The 20,531-nt window shown below is 37.2% G+C and overlaps 2 protein-coding genes across 3 annotated transcripts; one reads left to right on the top strand and one right to left on the bottom strand.

Annotated features, from left to right (window-relative positions):
- Positions 1–4,628: 4,628 nt before the first annotated feature.
- Positions 4,629–11,239, bottom strand: lrrc42 (leucine rich repeat containing 42). The gene is made up of 7 exons (XM_030159811.1): positions 10,577–11,239; positions 10,367–10,498; positions 10,173–10,291; positions 10,007–10,092; positions 9,813–9,926; positions 5,156–5,240; positions 4,629–5,057 (listed from the first exon to the last, which is right to left on the bottom strand). The coding sequence occupies exons 1-7, from the start codon at positions 10,966–10,968 to the stop codon at positions 4,765–4,767; spliced, it is 1,221 nt and encodes a 406-aa protein (XP_030015671.1). The 5' UTR covers positions 10,969–11,239; the 3' UTR covers positions 4,629–4,764.
- A 218-nt stretch (positions 11,240–11,457) lies between these two features.
- On the top strand, positions 11,458–19,833 carry yipf1 (Yip1 domain family, member 1). 2 transcript variants are annotated; one of them, XM_030159814.1, is made up of 10 exons: positions 11,458–11,551; positions 11,824–11,936; positions 12,510–12,658; positions 12,759–12,839; positions 12,953–13,040; positions 13,223–13,339; positions 13,698–13,864; positions 14,981–15,163; positions 18,817–18,905; positions 19,193–19,833. In XM_030159814.1, the coding sequence occupies exons 2-9, from the start codon at positions 11,903–11,905 to the stop codon at positions 18,898–18,900; spliced, it is 903 nt and encodes a 300-aa protein (XP_030015674.1). In that variant the 5' UTR covers positions 11,458–11,551; positions 11,824–11,902; the 3' UTR covers positions 18,901–18,905; positions 19,193–19,833. The 2 variants fall into 2 exon arrangements, with proteins under 2 accessions (XP_030015674.1, XP_030015673.1); XM_030159813.1 differs by having other exon boundaries at positions 18,817–18,922.
- Positions 19,834–20,531: the final 698 nt, after the last annotated feature.

Here is a 20,531-nt window from a genome sequence, read left to right as displayed (position 1 = left end):
TGTTGTGTTTTCAAGGTCTGAAAAGTGCTTGAATTCTAATTTAAGTGCTTGAAAGTGCTTGCAGTTATAACTGTGTGATGTGATTTAGTTATTTTTAATATAAACTCTACCAGGTTAGATGTTAAGCCAAAGCTACTTACAGAGAGGTGATAGATTTTGAAAAATAAAACTTGGTCAAAAAAGAGGTTGACTCCAGGTAAAATTTTATCTTAATCTTTGGTTCTTGTGCAAGTGTCTGAAGAATGCCAAGTGGCTTCCCTTTTTTCGGATGAAACTTTGTTCTCCTTTAACCTCCTGAGACCCAGGAAATGTCAGCAAAGTACAAGCTTTTTTTGTTTTTTATTAAATAAATACTTGTATTGGAAACATCATGATGCAACAGTTTTTATCAAATGCAGTTTTTTTAATTTTTATGGAATGTCCTTTGTTGTGGACAGTTTTCTTTTCTTTTTTTTTTGTATAAAGTTGTGAAACTCTTGTCCACAAATGTGGACAGAAAACCCATAGGTGGGTCTTAGGAGGTTAAGTTCTAAACTTTTTGCTGTTATGAAACATAATTTTAGATGTTTTAGCGTAATACAATGTACTTCATTGTGATAAAAAATGAAAAAAATAATCAGTAGATATGTATTGTACCCTAGAGATAAGGTGCAGTACAGGAAAATTCTGAAAATGACCTTTAAGTGCTCGAATTTGACCTTGGAAAAATGTGCACGAACCCTGTAACAGCATTTCTTCAAATTTGCCACAACCTGTCCCTTGGAGTTGAAGGTGAACTGATTAGAATTTGGTTGTCGAAGGTCATAGTCACTGACCTCACTAAATGTGTTTTGGGGCAAAAATTAAGTCTCCAATTACGACAACATTTCACACAAATGTGTAATATCTAAAATAATAAGGTAACACTTCAAAAGGCCAAGTGTCAGCTTTAGTTTTGTGAATGTGATATCACAGGAACACCTCGCAAGGATTATTTGTTTTGGTCAGATTTGGGACTAATTTAATTTGGCATTTAAACTGAAGGATGAACACATTAGACATTTTGCTCAAGGATAAAACAATTTCTATCCTAAAGGTCAAAGGTTAACTATGTTGAGAAACACTTTAGTCAGATACTTGTGGTGGAAAATTAACTTTTTATATTTCATACTGTTAGTACATGCTGAGTCATTGTTATGTGTGATGTTTACCACTCTGTAACACCCCCGACCCAGGAACGGAGTTCTTGCCTTGAGTTAAAACCCAAACACCTAAATGTCTGGATGTGCAGATGGGTGATGGCGCCTGCACGCTAGATATGATTTAAACAAGGTTAGGGTTAAGAGGTCAATATGACCTCTTCCACATGGAATGGGAAGGGATGGCATGGAGTGGTACGATATACGTATGGGGATGTTATCTGGGTGTCACCAGGGTATGAGGGGGTTGGATTTTAGGTCTATATAATCTTTAGTATTCTCATGTTTAATCAGACTTCACTTACAGAGTTTCTCTGTGATTGACTTCTCAACTAGAAGCACTCGGAGAGCGCAGACCTCCGCCAAGGCTGATCAGTGGCCCCCCCCATCGGCCCCCCCACCCCCGATCACCACCAAAATTTAATAATTTCTTCCTTATCCCATTTCCAACAAACCCTGAAAATTTCATCCAAATCTGTCCATAACTTTTTCAGTTATGTTGCACACTAACAGACAGACAAACAGACAGACAAACAAACCCTGGCAAAAACATAACCTCCTTGGCGGAGGTAATAAATGCATTTATTTATTTTAACTCTAACTTTCTCTCCTCTTTGTGTGGGTTATCAGTTGAACATTTCCACAACAAATTAAGTAAATTTTCCACCACATACTCAACACCATACTTAGATGAGAACAGTCTGTTATTGCAAGTGGAATGTGTCTCTGGAAATAAACTTCCATATACACTACTGGTCAAAAGTTGTAGAACACCCCAATTTTTCCAGTTCTGTATTGAAATTCAAGCAGTTCAAGTCCAATGAACAGCTTGAAATGGTACAAAGGTAAGTGGTGAACTGCCAGAGGTAAAAAAAAAAAAAAAAAAAAAGGTAAGGTTAAACAAAACTGAAAAATAATGTACATTTCAGAATTTTATAAAAAGGCGAACAAGAAATGGGTTAACAACTTAAAGCAGTTCTGCAGCAATGGAGGTTGATCAAGCCTCAAAAGTTGGTGCTACCAGTTCCTCCAGGTGTCCCAGCATTTCTGAATTCCTTCCAACCCCCTCTGTCTGCATAACAGTAGTGTTGGAACACACTTTGGTACCATAGCGTTGTGAGCATTATTTGAACAGTATTGGACTGCAGAAAGTAGTGTGTTACTATAAATGTGGAAAAGAGGAAAAGACAATTAACGATAGAACAGAGACAGACCATCAGAACACTGAAAAATGTAGGTCTGACCAACAGAGAAATGTCCAAGAAAGTCCAGGTGTCAGTAAGTCCAGTTTCCTTCACCATCCAAAGGCACTCAGAAACTGGAGGACATGCTGACAGGAAGAGGTCTGGCAGAGCCAAAGAACAACAGAATCAGAAGACAAGTTTATGACAGTCAACAGCTGGAGTGAGAGGAGACTCACAGGACAACAGCTTCAAGCACAGTGAAGATAGTGGTCGTAGTAAGCAAGTGTCAGTTTCAACTGTGAAGAGAGGAGTTCCAGTTGCAGGTTTGATCAGTCCATAACACCTTCTTCCAGTCTTCAGTAGTCCACTGGTGGTGTTTCATGGCCCAGGTAAGCCTCTTTTTCTTATTCTGAAGTCTCAGCAATAGCTTTAGCTGCAACTCGACCCATCAAACCTGCAACTGGAAGTCTTCTGTTCGGTTAACAACTGCAACCTGACTGGTGGTAATACTAGATAACTCCAAATTCTCTTTAGTAGTTTGTTGTTGTTCTGCAGCCATTTGCAAAGAACAGAAGTGACACTGGAGTGACTGTTTCTCCTGTTGACATCTTTACTCAGATAGTGAATTGCCTGAGGGCGTGTACAGAGACAAACCATTACAGTAATGAACCACCATGCAACTTCCTTATGACAGAAAAAAACTAATGTAAGGTATTAATCATATGTTCAAGAAGACGTTCACTCAAATATTACAGCTAGTATACTGAATACACTTGGATTTGAGGTACTTTTACCTCACTTAAATATTGTCACTTTAAAAATGTTGTAAAATTTTCATTTTGCTTTTTCACTTTTCATTTTAACAGTGTTATACGTAATATGCAGTAATATGAATCCAAAAGTATACATATACAGTATACAGCAACATACATATAGTAAAACACTGACAGGGATCAATTTATAGTGACTACTTTTACTTTTAAGCACATTTTACTGATAATACTTGAATACTTTTACTTAAAAAAGGTTTTGAATGCAAACCTTTATCTTGTGCTTGAGCCTTTTCAGTGTGATATTAGTACTTTTACCAAAGTAAAGGATCAGAAAACTCCATACCCCACTTCTATTCAAGCTTTATTAACCCATAAAGACCCAGTGGTACTTTTGAATTTTTCCTTATTTTTAACCTTTCATAATTGATTTATCAACACTTAATGTAATATTATTCTATGTATTTTGTATTCTTAAGTGAAAATCGGGTATTTTCCTATATTTAACCCTTTAATGCATGAATATTGCTAACCTTAATCAAAATATTTTTTCCTGAGTGTTTTTATTTCTCTTAAGGCATGAAAAAAAAAAAAAAAAGAAAAAAAATTATAAACCTATTTTTCATGGAGTTGCAAACATGTCCAGAAGCAAAGAAACATGTATTTATTGATGTACTGCATGAAAATCATGAAATAAAAACATGTTTAATGCTGCTAATCTGATGTTTTCTCACATTTTAACATACCTGCATGGAGATAATATGCAAAAAAAAAAAAACAACAACGAAAAAAAAACTTTTTGTTAAAAAAAACAAAACAGTTAATTGCAGTCCAATAACAAATAGCATTTTTTTTTTTTTACACTCAAACATGTTAGTGCAGATCAGGTTTATCTAGAAGAGCAAATTTACAGTAATGGTGTGAATTACAGTGTATGGGATGATGCATAAGCATATCCACTGTACTGGCTGATATGGAAATAAAACAACAAAATCCATAAATATACAAGAGAACAGCTTTGAACAGCTGTCCACTGTAGTGACCACTATGCATGAAGGGGTTAATGTATTGATCATGTAAATGTTCATAAAAGCTCAAATTAAAGTTGAGGGGTTTTATATCAATAACAGAAAACTGAAGAAAAATTTAGTTTTTCAGTAAAATATATCATTAACTGAACATAAAACAAGTGTGCCCATCCACTGTCATTGATCCAACTCCATGGGTTTTACTGGTGAATCAATGTTGTAGAAATGATGGTTTTTCCACAGTAACTAAGGAGCCTCTGAACGTCCAAATGGGTCATATCTGATGACCATGAAAAGATGACAAACTGTATTTTACACCAATTATTTGCATGTATTGATAGGAGTAGTGGATCAACAGGAAATGAATTTGGTTACCAGTGGATGTTTGAATCTTTATGGGTTAAAATCATCAATAACAACATCATGACTTATCTGCTGGGCTTCATAGAAAAATAAAAAGCACAATGGCAAATGCGTAATACTGAACTTTATTTATAAAACTCTATAACAAAGTCAATGTAGCCAGAAAAGATCTTCCTGAGTGTGACATCATTCTGGTCCTTTTAAGTGTAAATGTAGGTCGTCGTGCATATGAGTACGTTACTCAATAGCTGTTCAACAAGTCCATGTCCTCAGCTGAAAAAGCCAAAGAGGACAAACGTTTGGTCGGAGGGCTTTCATGAACAGTGTCACACCTTTCAACCTGACGCTGCCTTTTTTTGTAGTTGTGCCAATAATGCTTGTCATCACATACTGCAGAACTATTATGTTTCTCTTGCGTGCAGCCGATCACTGAGGGTTTGTAGAAATGCAGCGTCTCTGTGTTGGTGTTGCCTTCACTCTCACAGACCAAAGGTGTTGCCTTTAGCACCTCTCTGACGAACTTCTGCCTGCCAACTTGGAGAACAAAACAAGCCTTTTAAGTATGCTGTATGTTGTGAAATGTTGAGTTTGGTTTGTACTATACAATATGAAAAAATGAAAAGAACACATACAAAAGCGTAGTGCTGATGTTCTTGATTCTTCAAGTTTCTTGAGTTTTGGCATTTGAGTACCATTTGTTTCCCACTGATTTACAACCTGAAAAATTAAAGTAACATTTGTTAACTAGAAGCACTCAGAGAGCGCAGACCTCCGCCAAGGCTGATCAGTGCCCCCCCCCCGTGGGCCCCCCCACCCCTGATCACCACCAAAATTTAATCATTTCTTCCTTATCCCATTTCCAACAAACCCTGAAAATTTCATCAAAATCTGTCCATAACTTTTTGAGTTATGTTGCACACTAACAGACAGACAAACAAACAGACAGACAGACAGACAGACAAACAAACCCTGGCAAAAACATAACCTCCTTGGCGGAGGTAACTAACAATACAAGCCCACCTCTGCTCCACAACCTCCATTTTTCAACACCTTCCAAGGTTGACGCTGATGAGATATGTCATCAGTGAGAAGCAGGAAAAAGACAAATTTCTGAGAAAAGGGCTCATTGTCAGAGTGAGTTGTGGCACTGAGCTTCATCAATTGCAGGTTAGGATAGAAAATATACAAGAAAAATGATTAAATGGAGGTGTAAAAATTGCATCAAAGACGTCAGAGACTCTTGCACCGGAAAAAATCTAAAGTAGAAGTAGTAGTAGAAGTAGTAGTAGCGCAGACCTCCACCAAGGCTGATCAGTGGCCCCCCCGTGGGCCCCCCCACCCCCGATCACCACCAAAATTTAATCATTTCTTCCTTATCCCATTTCCAACAAACCCTGAAAATTTAATCAGAATCTGTCCATAACTTTTTGAGTTATGTTGCACACTAACGGACAAACAGACAAACAAACAAACAAACAAACAAACAAACCCTGGCAAAAACATAACCTCCTAGGCGGACGTAAATATATGCCCATCAGCCGAAACATTGAGCCCGTTTACATCCACACCAATACTCTGATCAGTATCCGATTTCTGGAGTTATAAGATTATTTAAGTGACCATGTAAACAGGATAATCTCATATGCTTTATCATTTCATTTTATCATATGCTTCTTCTGGTTCAACTCAGACATTCATCACCATAGTACAAGACAGCGGAATCTACTAAGACCGATTATGACAAAATCCAATCAGAAACAATTTACAATACTGTATAGGGGCCCCATCATATGGAACAATTTAACCCAGTCACAGCAAACCTGTGTGCTCTTACCCAGATTCAAAAAACTTTTAAAACTGGATTTCATAGAACATCCAAGCACTACTTTCACCTGATCTGTTTGCTCTTCTTGATTCATTTATCATTTTTCTCAGTTAGATAACTTATTAGTTTCATTCTGAATTTCGTTTCATAGTTTTGTCGATTCTTATTTATTTCTACGTGCACTGCTTACGATGTATTTAGTTATTTCTGTTTTTTGACTTATTTCCTTCTTTTAATGAATTTTGTTTATTTATGATTGTATATCATATTAGACACTGTAAATACTTTTTTTATTTCAAGTCTTTGGGGAGGCCCACGATAAACCACTTTGGTTTTTGGCTTCCCGGGAATGTCTTTTACTGTTATTATTATTGTCCTTTTATTGTCTTGTATACATGCGAATGAACAATAAACAATAAACATTTGACAGTGCTTACATTTTTGTGTGATATTTTTTATACAGTCTTTTTTTGCACTAATTTTTTTTGCTGCTAAACAAATTTTCATTGTTCCTGTGACAGTGACAATAAAGATCGATTCTATTCTATTCTATTCTAGTCATCAGATAACAGTAATCTGATAATGAGAAATCAGATCAACACACCTGGATTCCTCCCCAATACTCTGATGTCTTCCTGCATGTATACAGGTTAATCTGATTTATTTTGTCCTTTTACGTCTGTGCATGTGTAAAAACAATTAAAATCATAGAAACGGAAGTTATGTCATCAAACGTGAGTGGAAGATAATAACAGGAAGTTTGAGTCTACCGTCACTATATATGTACGTACGCTGAAAGAAATCTGATAATGGACTGGAGCATCTAAACCAGGGTTTTCAATTATGACATTTCTGAAGTGCATGTAGTTCTAGTAGTTTCCATCTACATTCCTCCAAGTGGTTGCTTTTGACTGTTCTCTGAGTTCTGACAGACTTTGGAAAAACAGCATTTTTCTACCATGCACCATGGTCGTGGAATAATCTTCAAAAAACTGTAACACTATATATATTCATTTCTGTTAATGATTTTAAAAGTATCATGGAGAATGCAGTGAAGGAGGGATGTCACTGTTTTTCTTGATGCCATTACGGTTGAATAGTTGTTCTTCTGTAAATAAATAAGTAATAAATAAAATGTGTTAGACCTGATTATTACAGTTATCCAATTACTCCCAGTTATCGAACTTTTATGGTCATGGAAACGGGCTCATTGTGGCTAGTAACAGGTGAAGTGGTAATAAAGTAGAGTATAATAATAATAATGATGGATTACATTTCTATAGTGCTTTTCAAGGCACCCAAAGCGCCTTTACATAATTGATCCATTATTCATTCACTCTCACATTCTCACTCTGGTGGTGGTAAACTATGTTTGTAGCCACAGCTGTTCTGGGGCAAGCTGATGGAAGTGTGGCTGCCAATTCGCCCCTCCGACCACCAAGGAACATTCATACACAAGGCAAGGTGTCCTGACCAAGGACACAACAGCACATGACTAGGACAGAGCGGGATTCGAACTGCCAACCCATTGGTTATTGGGCGACCCACTCTATCCTCTGAGCCACAACCGTCCCAAGTATCTTATTCCAATTGCACTTTTCAGTGGGTAGGACATATTAAGCAGAAAGAGAGTATTTAGGCCTTGAAGTTGATGTGTTGGAAGCCCCATAGCATTATCTGGGAGACTTTGACTAAATTGTAATAGTGATGACTGCGTAAGAGCATTTCCAGAACTGCAGGTCTTATTGAGTGTCCCTGTTCTGCAGAGGTTTGTGTCCTACCAAAATTAGGACAACTGGATCTCAACACAAACAAACATCTGTGGGAACATTATACTATTACCAATTATCTAATATTTTGAAGGTTCATTTTCACTGCCGAAACAGCTCTGACCTGTGACCTGGAGTCCAGAGGACCTCTGAAAGTGTACTGTTGTATCTGGCAAAAAGGTGTTTGCAGCAGATCCTTTAAGTCTTACAAGTTGTAATATGGGGCATCACTGGTTTGGTCTTGATGGTCCAGTACATCCAACAGATGCTTCAAAGGACTGAAATTGTATTGATCTTCCTTAAAGGAGTGATATTTTGCTTTTTCAAATGGAATTATGCATTTTAAGACATTTCCTTGTGGTCTTCATGAACTGTAAATGCTCTGCTTGGGTCTGAATTCTTCATTGATTCAACTCCACAGGTCCGTCTTCAACCCTATTTCTAAGTAATGACACCAGAAAGGTCATTTTGAGCGCTGGCCCTTTAAATGCAAGTGAGCCACTTCACACCCCACCCCTTCCAGGTTGTTGACTGTACTGCTCTGTCCCGTTTAGCCACTTGTGTTCGTTAATACAACCAACAACTGAACATTTTAGGTAATCGGCTAAAAGTTTGGACATAGTTTCAGTATGGACTACAACCACTGCTGCTGACAAACAATTATTACTTGGAGAAATGTTCAGTGGAAGTCTTGACCTTATATGTACAAACGTTGTGATGTAACTACTTATAGACGTAACAAATTAAGCAGGAATCAAAACAGGTTGTAGAAATCCACTTGATTTATGCCAAAATGAATATAAAGATAGCTTTGCAGCACCTGGAGGGTTCAAATTCAAACTTTATGAAATATTAGGGTCCAAATACACAAAAAAAAATGTACCAAAAACTAATAAAAGTGGGTTGAGCAAAATATGACCCCATTAAACACTTTTGGTCAGTACTAACCACTGCAGACCAGGAACACCTAACAAGACCTGCAGCTCTGGAGATGCTCTGACTCAGTCATCGAGTTGTCACAATTTGGCCCTTGTCAAAGTCATCCAGATTTTTATGCTGCACATTTTTCTCCTTCCAACACATCCATTTCAAAGACTAAATGTTCACTTCCTGCTCAACTCAGTGAAAGGTGTCACTGGAACCAGATAATCAGCATTATGATTACTTCACCTGTCAGTGATCAGAATGTCAGGGCTGATCGATGTATACACATAACACACAAGAGCAGCCTATGTAATCTGAACTGTGGATACTGTGTAGAGGGAAATATGCTGCATTTTCACAAACAAATTAAAGTTTCATTAGCTGCTTGGGTGCAAATAATTACAGATGATTGTGGGTGTCATCTGCTCACATGTTGTTTTACGTGAGCCACGTGTTGTTGTTGCTTCACTGACTGTACTGAAAGCGTGTACAAAAATAGATGATGTACAAACACAATGTATTTTTTTTAATACATTGTATGTGTTTAGTAGTTAATTGCAGTTTCGGTGACACAGTTCTTATGGGAGTGGTTTTAGCTTATAGAATCACTATTGTGTGTTTGGATGGTTAATATGCATTTTGTGCCAAATGTTAAATGACATGAGAAGTGAGGCTTCGATAATGTACCAAATTAATGACAAGCATGGAAATGATTGTTAAAAAAAACCGTAAAAAATATGAATGCTTTGACTAATATTAAAGGCTGTTTACCTGCTCTGCCCAACCCTCAGTTTTACATTTTGAGTGATCGAAAGTATCCAGTGGTTTCTCAGAATAAATGAGCCCCAGCAGGTCCTGCATGACTCTCTTCAGTCCTGGGCCAAGCTGCAGGTATAAATGCTAGTTAGACAACACTGTGGAAGATGTAAACAACAGCCAAATAGTATTATTACCAGTACTAATACCTTCATACCAGTCCCAGATACATCTAGTTTTTCAAGTTTGGGCAGGCATGTTAGATATCTGAAAGCTCTCTCTGTGACAGGATTGTCTGTACAAAGGAAGAGGAAGATTAAAATGTGGTAATGTATTTTACTCTACATCAATAAACAGAACATTTTAGCAACTAACAGGAAACATCAAGGGACTTCAGACAGTCCAGCCCCTTTCTCATCATCCGGATGGGTGCAGTCAGTCTTTGCAAGCCAATGTCTGACAGACTGTTGCCTCCAATGAAAAGCCGATTCAGGCTGCGGAAGAGTAGACAGAACATTGTCAATACTTCAGTTGAATTTCCAGCATCGTTGCCAGGAGTCAGGTTTTACCTTGCTAATGGGTTTGACGTCAGGTGCTGGAATATCTCATGATCGTCACCCAGTCTGCAGCCAAACAAATCTAGAGACTTCAAGCCATGAAATGTTTTGATTTCATTCAACCTCTCATGAAAAAGTGGAAATCTGTAGGTATGAGAAAGGACAAGCTGTTAGCAAAATTGGTAGACTGACAGGAATATTGACACCTTTTTGTAAACTCACCTATTTCTTAAACAAAGGGACTCCAGGACCATTTCCCCATAAGCCTCACTGAACAACTGCAGGGCTTTGGAGGAAATGTCTGGGTTTAAAAATGTTCGATTCTCCTCTGCTGCTGCAAAAAGTCTGTCTCCAATCTGCTCTGGAAAGCCCACCAGAGAATCTACATGCTGAATGTTACCAGCTACGAATGTCAGAGTTATGTCAAAGAGAGATTTGGAGGTGTACCTCAGACTTCCCTCTGCATTGTAGGTGAATATAAAGTGGTCTTTTCTCAGCACAAATGGGTTTGTCCGCCGGCATGATGATGACACTGGCTTTGGCTGAGCAAGCACAATGTCACTGACACGACGAAGGGAGCCTTTTTCACGGACATAAACCGGGCTACTGTCCATTCTAGGAGTCACAGGGTTTTTCTTGTGAGAATGTTTAATTTCCTAACTCATGCAGGTTTAGTTAGCTTAACCGGCAAGCACTCCCAAGAAAAACACAGCTAATGAATGCCATTGAAAACCATAAACATCCCACTAAAAGACAGAAATACCTTTCACCTTATTCCTCAAATGTCGCCGCTAATTTTGCTTGTATTTGATAATTATTTACTTTTTATTCAATAAGTATTCCGAGTTCAGCTCTTTAGCATTCACTGTTAACTAGCTAACACAGTTTTCGACACTTGCCTACAAGTGTCAAAATAAGAGCCAAGAACTAACAAACGCTAGTTTCCAAGCCCCAAACTACAATACTCTAATAGTGTACAATGGAGAGAATTTTTGTTATTAACCTTCTAAATTTATATTTAGTAGACTATCGCTACAAAGCCAATTAAAGGCTATGTTAAAAATACTTTAAGTTTTTATTTTGAAAGGATGTCATTAACAGGAAGACGTGTTGTTTACATATGCAGTAATGTCCTGCTGCTGTCAACGCTAGCATAGCTGAGAGGAGTGAAATGATTTCATTAAGTTAGCTAATTTGGTAAAGATTTTTTTTCTAATAATGTAACCAGACTGTTCACCAGATGTTAAATACAAGCGAGGCTGTAATCATTCGTAGAATTACTGTAGTTGAACATTATCTGTCGGTGATGAGCTGTCACATGAAGAAGACGTGGAGGCTACTTCGTTAGCTAGCAAACTTAGCAATAAGTTGAGGCTGTAGTACAACGGCATATCCTACGTTTTTGATTTTGTTTGCAAAAAATCGTATAAAAATGATGAAATGTAACCATGTCTTTCCTCCCCTCACAGCCACAAGGACAAGTTATTGCTGTCGTGTGACAAACTTGTCAAGTAGTGCTTGAGAAACAAACCTAATCTGTGGAACTAAATGGCGTCGGCAAACGATCCGTTTCAGTTTAAGGGTGGGTATCCTCATTGTTATGGATGTTGTGCCGAATTGTACTCCCTGCCGAAAATTGCTCCCCCTTCCTAAGTCAGCCATGAAGAGGACAATATGCACAAAATTCACCCTGTCACAATTTGCTGAGAAATACTCCGTGCTCACCCTGTCTCATTAATTGTTCTCCTTTCTGACTGTAGGGTATGAAATTAATTGTGAATTAGTCAACCTCATAACACCATCATAGCCTTGTAGCAAGTAATTAATAATATTGTAAGATATTGCAGTTATGTTTTTTTTTTTTTTTTTTTTCTGTTTAATATCAAAGAATATGCAAACTGTAAGGTATATAAAACTTTCAAAAGTTAAATAAAAGTCTTAGATACACAACACACAAAATATAAATTAAACAAATACTACCAAAATCTACATGATAGGGATGCAGTTTTCAGCAGGGAGTAGAATTCGGCACAACAATGGACACTTTGGAGCTTGTATCTAAATTTTCTGATGGGCTGTGATAAATAGATGTGAAGACTTTTTACTATAAGATTTTGTTTAACATATTTCACAATCTTCCCAATGATAAAATAAGAATTCGAAGAAGCCGGCAGTCTATTGGAGGCCAACAGAGATGCAGTCACCATCAGCATCCAGGATGAAGATGTGAAATCTGACAAACAGAGAAAAGCTGGTGCTAATGGTTATGAAGAGGACCCACTGACAGATGATGACAGCACACAGGTGAGATGACAAGAGTGCGTTTCCTCAACTACCATTAAATATTAAAGAACATGTGGTTAACTTCGTTCTGTGTTTTTTTCTCTCTCCTTTTGCTTTGAAGCTTCTCTCAGGGCAAAAGGAAAGTGCCCCTTTCTGGACATTTGAGTACTATCAGAAGTTTTTTGATGTCGAAACTCATCATGTAATGTTTCCAGTTTCCTATAATGCCAGTTTATTGTAATGTTTGGGAATTTTAAGGAAAATAACCAAAAGTACCTTGATTGGTATGCATAATATTTATAATGTGTCTTTCAGGTAAAGGAAAGAATAATCGGCTCAGTGCTTCCATGGCCTGGGAAGAACTTTATTCATGTCTACCTTCGTCGAAATCCTGATCTTTATGGTAAGTAGTTTAACATAAATGTATTCTTACAGGTTGTCAGTTATCTTGTCCTATCCTTGTCTTATCCTGTCTCTATTTTGGTATGGGTGGGCAGTGTAGTAACACTTGTAATTTAATAGTTTTACAGAAACTGAATTTCTCCACAAATACAAGTTCTAATGTTTGTTGTCTGTACTTCTTAGGACCATTCTGGATTTGTACCACTCTTGTTTTTGCCATTGCCATCAGTGGAAACATATCCAACTTTCTGGTGCATTTAGGCAAACCAAACTATAAGTATACACCAGAGTTTCAAAAAGGTGAGTGCTGTCATTAAATATGTTAAGTGTAAAGTTTAGGGGGATATAACAGGAGAAATAGACTTGAATGTAAATAATTATGTTTTCATTAGAGGATAATTACTTGTAACTACAAATCATTGTGTTTTCTTCAGCCTAGTGTTACTCTTCTCTGTTTTCACAGTAGCTCAGGTTGGACCAACCAAATACTGGCTCTCAGAGTGCCTTCAAATCACGTTTTTCTTCTCAGACATCATTACCGTCAATCTCCAACACATAAATCCTACATAATGATCCTTTAATGGCTCGCTGTCTCGGGTTTTAAGTAAGAGGACACTCCAACTGTAACTTAACCAAACAAATTTGACATGTTTTTCAGTGACCATAGCTGCAACAGCAATCTTCAGCTACGCTTGGCTGGTTCCTCTTGCACTCTGGGGTTTCTTGCTTTGGAGAGGCAACAAGATCATGAATTTGGTGTCATATTCCTTCATGGAGATTGTCTGTGTATATGGATATTCTCTGGCTATTTATGTACCTGCAGTGGTAAGATTTTTTTTTTTTCTTTATTAGTTTTTTTTTCTGAGAGGCCATGCATGTTAATCAACATCATAATAAAAATACAGGATGTAAGCATACCAGATTTTATTGAAATGACTTATTTACAGCCATAGTCCCAAGTAAGGTAATAAAAATGTAAACAAATGTAGAATTCATAAACAGAAAAAAAGACAAAATACCTGCTGTTAAAGTGAAAAGTGATCACACAACTGGTTTTTCATAAGCCACTGTTTGCTTTGGATCTTAAAGGTGAAAAAATATGTAGGGTACTCCCTTCTTTGTGGCAGACTCAACTGCCTTTTTTTTTTTTTTTTTTTTATTTCAGAACAGAATAGATCTTTATTGTCACTGTCACAGGAACAATGAAAATTTGTTTAGTAGCTCTGTTCTGTTTAGCAGCAAAGACAATTAGTGGGAAAAAAAAGACTGTATCAAAAATATCACACAAAATAGCTACTGAAAAATGTTGGCAATATACAACAGCTACAAGATAAAAATTAAATATACATATACTAATAAAGTACTACAAAAACTACAGATATATACAAAAAGCTAACTCTATACTACAGATGAGAAATATGTACAACAAATAAGAATATATACGGGCAATATAGGATATATACAAGGTAAGATTCTGGAAAAAAGGTGCATGGAGGTCAGAATGTGGTGCATTTTCAATATAGCATTTTTACTCACTTTTTTCAATTAACAGATGAGACATTGAAGAAAAGAGTTTAGGGTGAGAGAAAAAGGGTCAAAAAGCACAAAAAGTATGTGAGTGAATTTAGAAAATCAGACGCTTACCAAAGGACAGGGTTGGATTGAATGAGGAGAAAAAAGCTGAATGAATGTCCAAATGACCAATTGCAGACCCGCAAAATGTACAATGTGAAACAGCAGCCAGGAAGTCTTATCCTTGAGGAGAAGCCAATGGAAGTGTATTCATCAGGGTATGAAACAACAATAGAGATCTGTTCACTTTAAAGCCTAATATATAGAGTTTTGCCTTGTTTTGGAAGAAGTGAATGTAATGGTACTGTATGCATTTTTTAAAGATGAAACATGTTTTCCGATGCATTGTTTTTCCTTCCCTTAAACAAGGTCATTTGGATTCTTCCATTTGAATGGTTGAGGTGGTTCTCTGTCGTGGTAGCGCTCTGCCTGTCTGGTTCGGTTCTGGTGATGACATTCTGGCCCACAGTCAGAGACGACCACCCCAAAGTGATGGTCGCCACCATGGCAGCTATTGTTACATTGAACGTCCTACTGGCTGTTGGCTGTAAGGTAAGACAGTGAGCCTGTTTACATCCACACCAATACTCCGATCATTATCCGATTTTTCTAGAGTTGTCCGTTTATTCAAGTGACCATGTAAAGAGGAAAGTCTGATCTGTTTTATCAGATAACAGCTGTAATCTGAGTATGAGAAATCGAATTATCACACCTGGATTTCTCCCCAATACTATGATGTCTTTTGCATGTATACAGGTTAATCTGATTTATTTTTCATTCATTTACATCTGCACATGCGTAAACGCAATTAAAATCATAGAGAATGGAAGTTGTGTAGTCAAACGTGAGCAGAAGACAGTAACAGGAAGTTTAAGTCTACAATCACTACATATGTACGAATTCTGAAAGTAATAAGTTAATGGACCGGAGTCTCCAAACCAGGGTTTTTCAATTATCACATTCCTTAAGTGCATGTATACGCGTCAGATCTGATTATTACAATATCCCATTACTCCCAGTTATCTGACTTTTGACCTCCGCCACGGAGGTTATGTTTTCATCGGGGTTTGTCTGCTTGTTTGTCTGTTAGCAAGATAACTCAAAAAGTTATGGATGGATTTTGATGAAATTTTCAGGAAATGTTGATACTGGCACAAGGAACAAACTAGAAAAGCACTCAGACAGCACAGACCTCTACCAAGGCAGATCAGCCCCCCCCCCCCGATCACCACCAAAATTTAGTAATTTATTCCTTCTGCCAGTATCAACATTTCCTGAAAATTTCATCCAAATCCGTCCATAACCTTTTGAGTTATCTTGCTAACAGTCAAATAGACAGACAGACAAACCCCGATGAAAACATTACCTCTGCCAAGGAACGGCGGAGGTTGTGATTACATTTTTGTGGTGATTTGGGGCAGGGGGACTTATCTGCGTTGGTGGAGGTCTGCGTTGTCCGAGTGCTTTCCTAGTATGGTCATGTAAACAGGCTCAGTGCTGGTCTCAGCAAGGAGGTTCTGCAGAATACCCAGGTTCAGAAACAGTTTCATTCCACCTGCCATAAAATGACTGTTGAACTCAAAATAATATCTCCCCTCACACACCCACCCTAACCTACACTGGACTGGTACAGTCAGGAGTTTAAGCTCCATTGCTGTGCAATAAAACTTTACTTGACTGATAGTTTTTTATTACTAGTCATGGCTTTTACTACTGATAATATTTTTTGTTATCACTGAACCTTTGTTTTTTATACTTGACACATACTTTTTATGCATTTTTATTCTATTTAGTAGATAAAGTGTCTGTATTATTTATTCCTGCTGCCTCCTGAGCCAATTGGATTAAAATTTTATTTGTAGATGTAAATCTGGAATGACAAATAAAGTCTACGGTCTTTGTCTATACAGGGTGTATCAGAAAAAAGTAGACTCTCAGAAAAAAAAAAAGTGGAAAAAATAATGACATGTTAACCCCCTACCATCGATGCAAAGATTTCACTCATCGGTGAGAAACTGAAAATTAAAAGCAAAATTTGCTCAGTGTGTCAAGATTTGGGTTTTACACTTCAGGATTTTAATTGAAGGCACACACTTCCGTTAGTCGAAGGATTCCAGCACATTTAGTCTTCCACATGGGCCTCGTTCCTTGCTACGCACATTAGTGTCCTCCTCACCTTATCTGCGAAGGCACACCTACTCATACCCCTGTCCTGCCTCAGGAGTTTCCACTTCAGCTGTGATGATGCAATGAATTACATATGCTGACGGAAATGTTTAAAATTTCAAATGGTCAACTCAAAACCAGCTTAAAGAATCCTCACTAACAGCTTTAACCCCTTGTGTTTGGCACGATAGACTCAAACCTGTCGTTAATGTGAAATCTTTGTATCGATGGTAGGGGGTTAACATGTCATTATTTTTTTCCTGTTTTATGTATGAAAGTAAAAGACCAATGGAACTTGTCATCCATGGTGACAGATCTCATATTAACCCTTACACTTCCATGCGCAATAGGCTTTTATTTTGCACAATTCAAATTAGCGTTGTTCACTGAAGCATGAAAACTGACCCAGGACACTGGTGTCAATCAAAGGAGAATTCCATGGTCAATAAACACATATGAGCAGATTTTCAAAATATCTTCGCATTTTGGTTTTATGTTGTTTTTTCTGAAAGTCTACTTTTTTCTGATACACCCTGTATAATAGCAACACTCAGGATTAGAGGTGTCATTACAAAGTTCATTATTAATTTAACTGATTTAACCGTCTTTCTGTTCATTTTCTGCCACGAGTATAGCATGGTGTTAATAATAGTGTACAGTAAATCTGAGGAAGAGAACCCATTTATTTGTCATGTTATGTTTTCATACTTTGAGAAAATAATGTTATTAGTCCTACTAAACACAAGACAAAATGTTAGCCATATATCTTCATTAGTTTTTGAGATATGAGGGAAAATGGGGATGTAAAAAAGAATGCTACAGAAAAAGATGCTAAGCAAAAGAAGTCAATATTTTAAAACTACTCATGACAGATGAATGAAATTTTCAGGAGTTGTTCTCAGATAAATTGATGTCTGACCTCTGTAAAAGATCTACATTTGCATATTTGCCAAATTATAGATCACTGAAAATTGGAAATACACCGCTGTTCTGGTCTGATGTATTTCCATATTGAAGCGCATAAGTATTTTTTCTAAAATAAAGTATTTTATGTGGCATTAGAAGTAAAGATGAAAAATTATACACCTATATTTCAAATGTATTTTGCTCATGGTCTACAATAAAAACAACTGTGTTAATGAAAAAAGCAGGTCTGTGTTAATATATGCACAAAACATGAAGTTATGAAAGTATTTGCTGTAAAATGTCATTTTTATCAGTGGCAAAACATGGCATAATTGATACTTCAATAAGTATTCATGAAATCTGAAACTATGACCTTTCCATCTTTTTGTCCAGGTGAATAGAGACATTGATCTGAATTTTGCAAAATAACAGCATTATTGTAAGAATCTGACAGATAAATTCATGATAATCTAATTTTACTAATTGTATTAAATGGAAAGAATTGGAAAATAAAACTGTTTGGAGAAAGAAGATCCAGCCTCATTGTTCCGTTTTGGCCTCTACATCTTCACTAATCCACTTGAGTTAAGCTGCCTGTCCGTCTCAGTGCCGATAACAACAATGATTGACTCTTTTCTCATTTATCTTTAGTAGCGTTGCCAAGCTTTGACCTAACTTGCCCGTGTCAATCACAGACATCACACTACACCGACATTTTTTTTTTTTTTCTTCTTTTGCGTGTCCGTCCTTGTGCGCTTCTGGGAAATGACTGTACCCGATGAGTGTCAGGTTCGCTCCCGCTGGGGAGACTCTATTCATCGGAAACTTTGACCGCATTTCCTAACTGGTGTGAGAATGGCCTGTTAGTGTACTTCTTAATGTGAATACTGTCAGGTTCAGAGGGGTATCGTGTGTCTGGCCACATTCGTGTAATTAGTCTACAAAGTAAGCCGGTGTCTGAAGGCTGACCATGATGAATGGACTTGCAGGAAAGCTCTATTCTCAAGAACGTTCAACATTTGCTGCACAGTTGCTCGCAGACATTGGGGCTTTAGTCCTTGATGGATTAGTAGTTTCTCCTAATACTGTAATTGCTTCTTTTCACCTGTTTTGTTATCTGTGTCATTTTTCAGGCATATTTCTTCAGCAAACCAGAACCAGACCTACCTGTTACTAAATCTACTCCAACAGCAGGAATAAAAATACCCTCAACATGAAAACGGCAAGTTTTTTTTCAAGGTAAACAATAGCGACACATTTTAACCCATATTCTATTGTTTAAACACAAAACCTGATACTGTTTAAGTCACATTTTACCACCTTGTACTTTCTCATGACCGGTTTTATGGCAGCAAGTCAATAGCAGCTCTAAATCAGTGGCCTGGTTCCAACATGTGTACTTGTTTTTTTTTTTTTTGATCTGCAGGAACAAAACACCTGACACCACACTTCCTCTTTACATGATTTCTCCTTCCCAAAGCAAGTGTTATTCTTTTTTTTAAATTGCAGGTTCTCCTGTTGCCTTATTAGAGAGAATCAGGTTGCTCCTTTCATGAAGTCATGGGTCGTCTGGATTTCAAGCCGCACTTCAACGTTCTGTTTCGGACCTTAAACTCGGTGTGTCGCTCGGTTCATCTGTGTGACCTTTGAAAATGAACACTCGTACCAAGTATGTTATTTCTAATGGGATGGGTTCTAAACTTCCTTAGAGATCAATGGGGTATGGTGTTACTGAGCACAGAAGATCTCATATAGTATGGTAGTTTTTCAGCTTTACACTTATCTGTTCAAATATTTAGATAACAAGTCTTGTGTAGTAATCTTGTGGGTATAAGGCATTTTGTATATGATTTTTTTTTAATTAGGTTATTTTGTACAATGTATGAAAAGTGCTTCTAGTATTAATGGCAAAATATTTAAAGATGCTGTTAAAATAGTCAAGGTGTTGGACTGATTCTGTACATTTAGAAAACTGAAGTGCCTAATGCCAAAGATGCATCCTAAACATGTAAGGTCAGATGGATTTATTACGTGTCTAACTACTTTTGTAATTAGTTGTCATGGTGACAAAATGCATTTTATATTATGTAAAAATTATGGAGTTCATGTCTGTTTTCATGGGGACAAAATAAAACCTGGTCTTTGTGGGAGCTACTGGTATTTCCTGAATTTATTAACATCATAATAAGGAAAACGTAAATTGAACACTTACACAATTGCAAAGTAAAAGTTAAAACTGACTTGGAAACAACATAAAAAGTGTACATTTACTGTATTTTGGCTAGTTTAGTTTAGTCTACAATTTACATGAAAAACACCATGACCCTGGAGGCCTTCATTAACTTTTTAGGAGATTTTTTTTCCCCCCCAGTTTTTTTTAGATAAGCTTTTATCAGCACAACCTTAAATCACCCCTGATCCCACACGTGTCGGCAACGTGACCAGGCAGCCCGCTTGTCCGTTTCAACAGTTTGACTTTTTAAATATTTAAGGAGAGATATTCTAACTCATAGGTGTAAATGTCTAACATTTTTTGGTAGAGCATCTAACTTGAAAAGTGGGTATTTGGCCCGTGCTGTTGAGTTTCCAGCTCCATCCATCTCCGTCTAAATCGTCTGTAAAGTCTTGTGGTGTGAGGAAACTGATAGAATCTAATGTGTCATGTCCCCTGCAGTGGAAAATGTCACTTAAGTGTCGCCTGTTCCTACACCGAAGCCTGGTGTTATAGTTATCACCTCTTACATGCACACAGTTCGGTTAAAGCAGAGTTTAATATTTCCGTTGATTAACATGAGTGATGTTTTTAGATTAATTAACAAAACAGAAAGAAATTGTGTCACTTGAAACT

The sequence above is a fragment of the Sphaeramia orbicularis genome, chromosome 17, assembly GCF_902148855.1.
Source record: "Sphaeramia orbicularis chromosome 17, fSphaOr1.1, whole genome shotgun sequence".
Classification (NCBI taxonomy): domain Eukaryota; kingdom Metazoa; phylum Chordata; class Actinopteri; order Kurtiformes; family Apogonidae; genus Sphaeramia; species Sphaeramia orbicularis.
The sequence above is the reverse complement of the archived record's forward strand: the minus strand, read 5'-3'. Positions and strand labels throughout refer to the sequence as shown.

Excerpts from the sequence above, each read along its gene's own strand:
- lrrc42 (XM_030159811.1), bottom strand. The coding sequence starts at position 10,968 with ATGGACAGTAGCCCGGTTTATGTCCGTGAAAAAGGCTCCCTTCGTCGT. Across the intron at positions 10,093-10,172 it reads GAAGTCCCTTGATGTTTCCT|ACAATCCTGTCACAGAGAGA; the intron begins GTTAGTTGCTAA and ends TCCTTTGTACAG. Across the intron at positions 5,241-9,812 it reads CTGAGGGTTGGGCAGAGCAG|GTTGTAAATCAGTGGGAAAC; the intron begins GTAAACAGCCTT and ends TTAATTTTTCAG.
- yipf1 (XM_030159814.1), top strand. The coding sequence starts at position 11,903 with ATGGCGTCGGCAAACGATCCGTTTCAGTTTAAGG. Across the intron at positions 11,937-12,509 it reads CGATCCGTTTCAGTTTAAGG|AATTCGAAGAAGCCGGCAGT; the intron begins GTGGGTATCCTC and ends TGATAAAATAAG. Across the intron at positions 12,659-12,758 it reads CAGATGATGACAGCACACAG|CTTCTCTCAGGGCAAAAGGA; the intron begins GTGAGATGACAA and ends TTTGCTTTGAAG.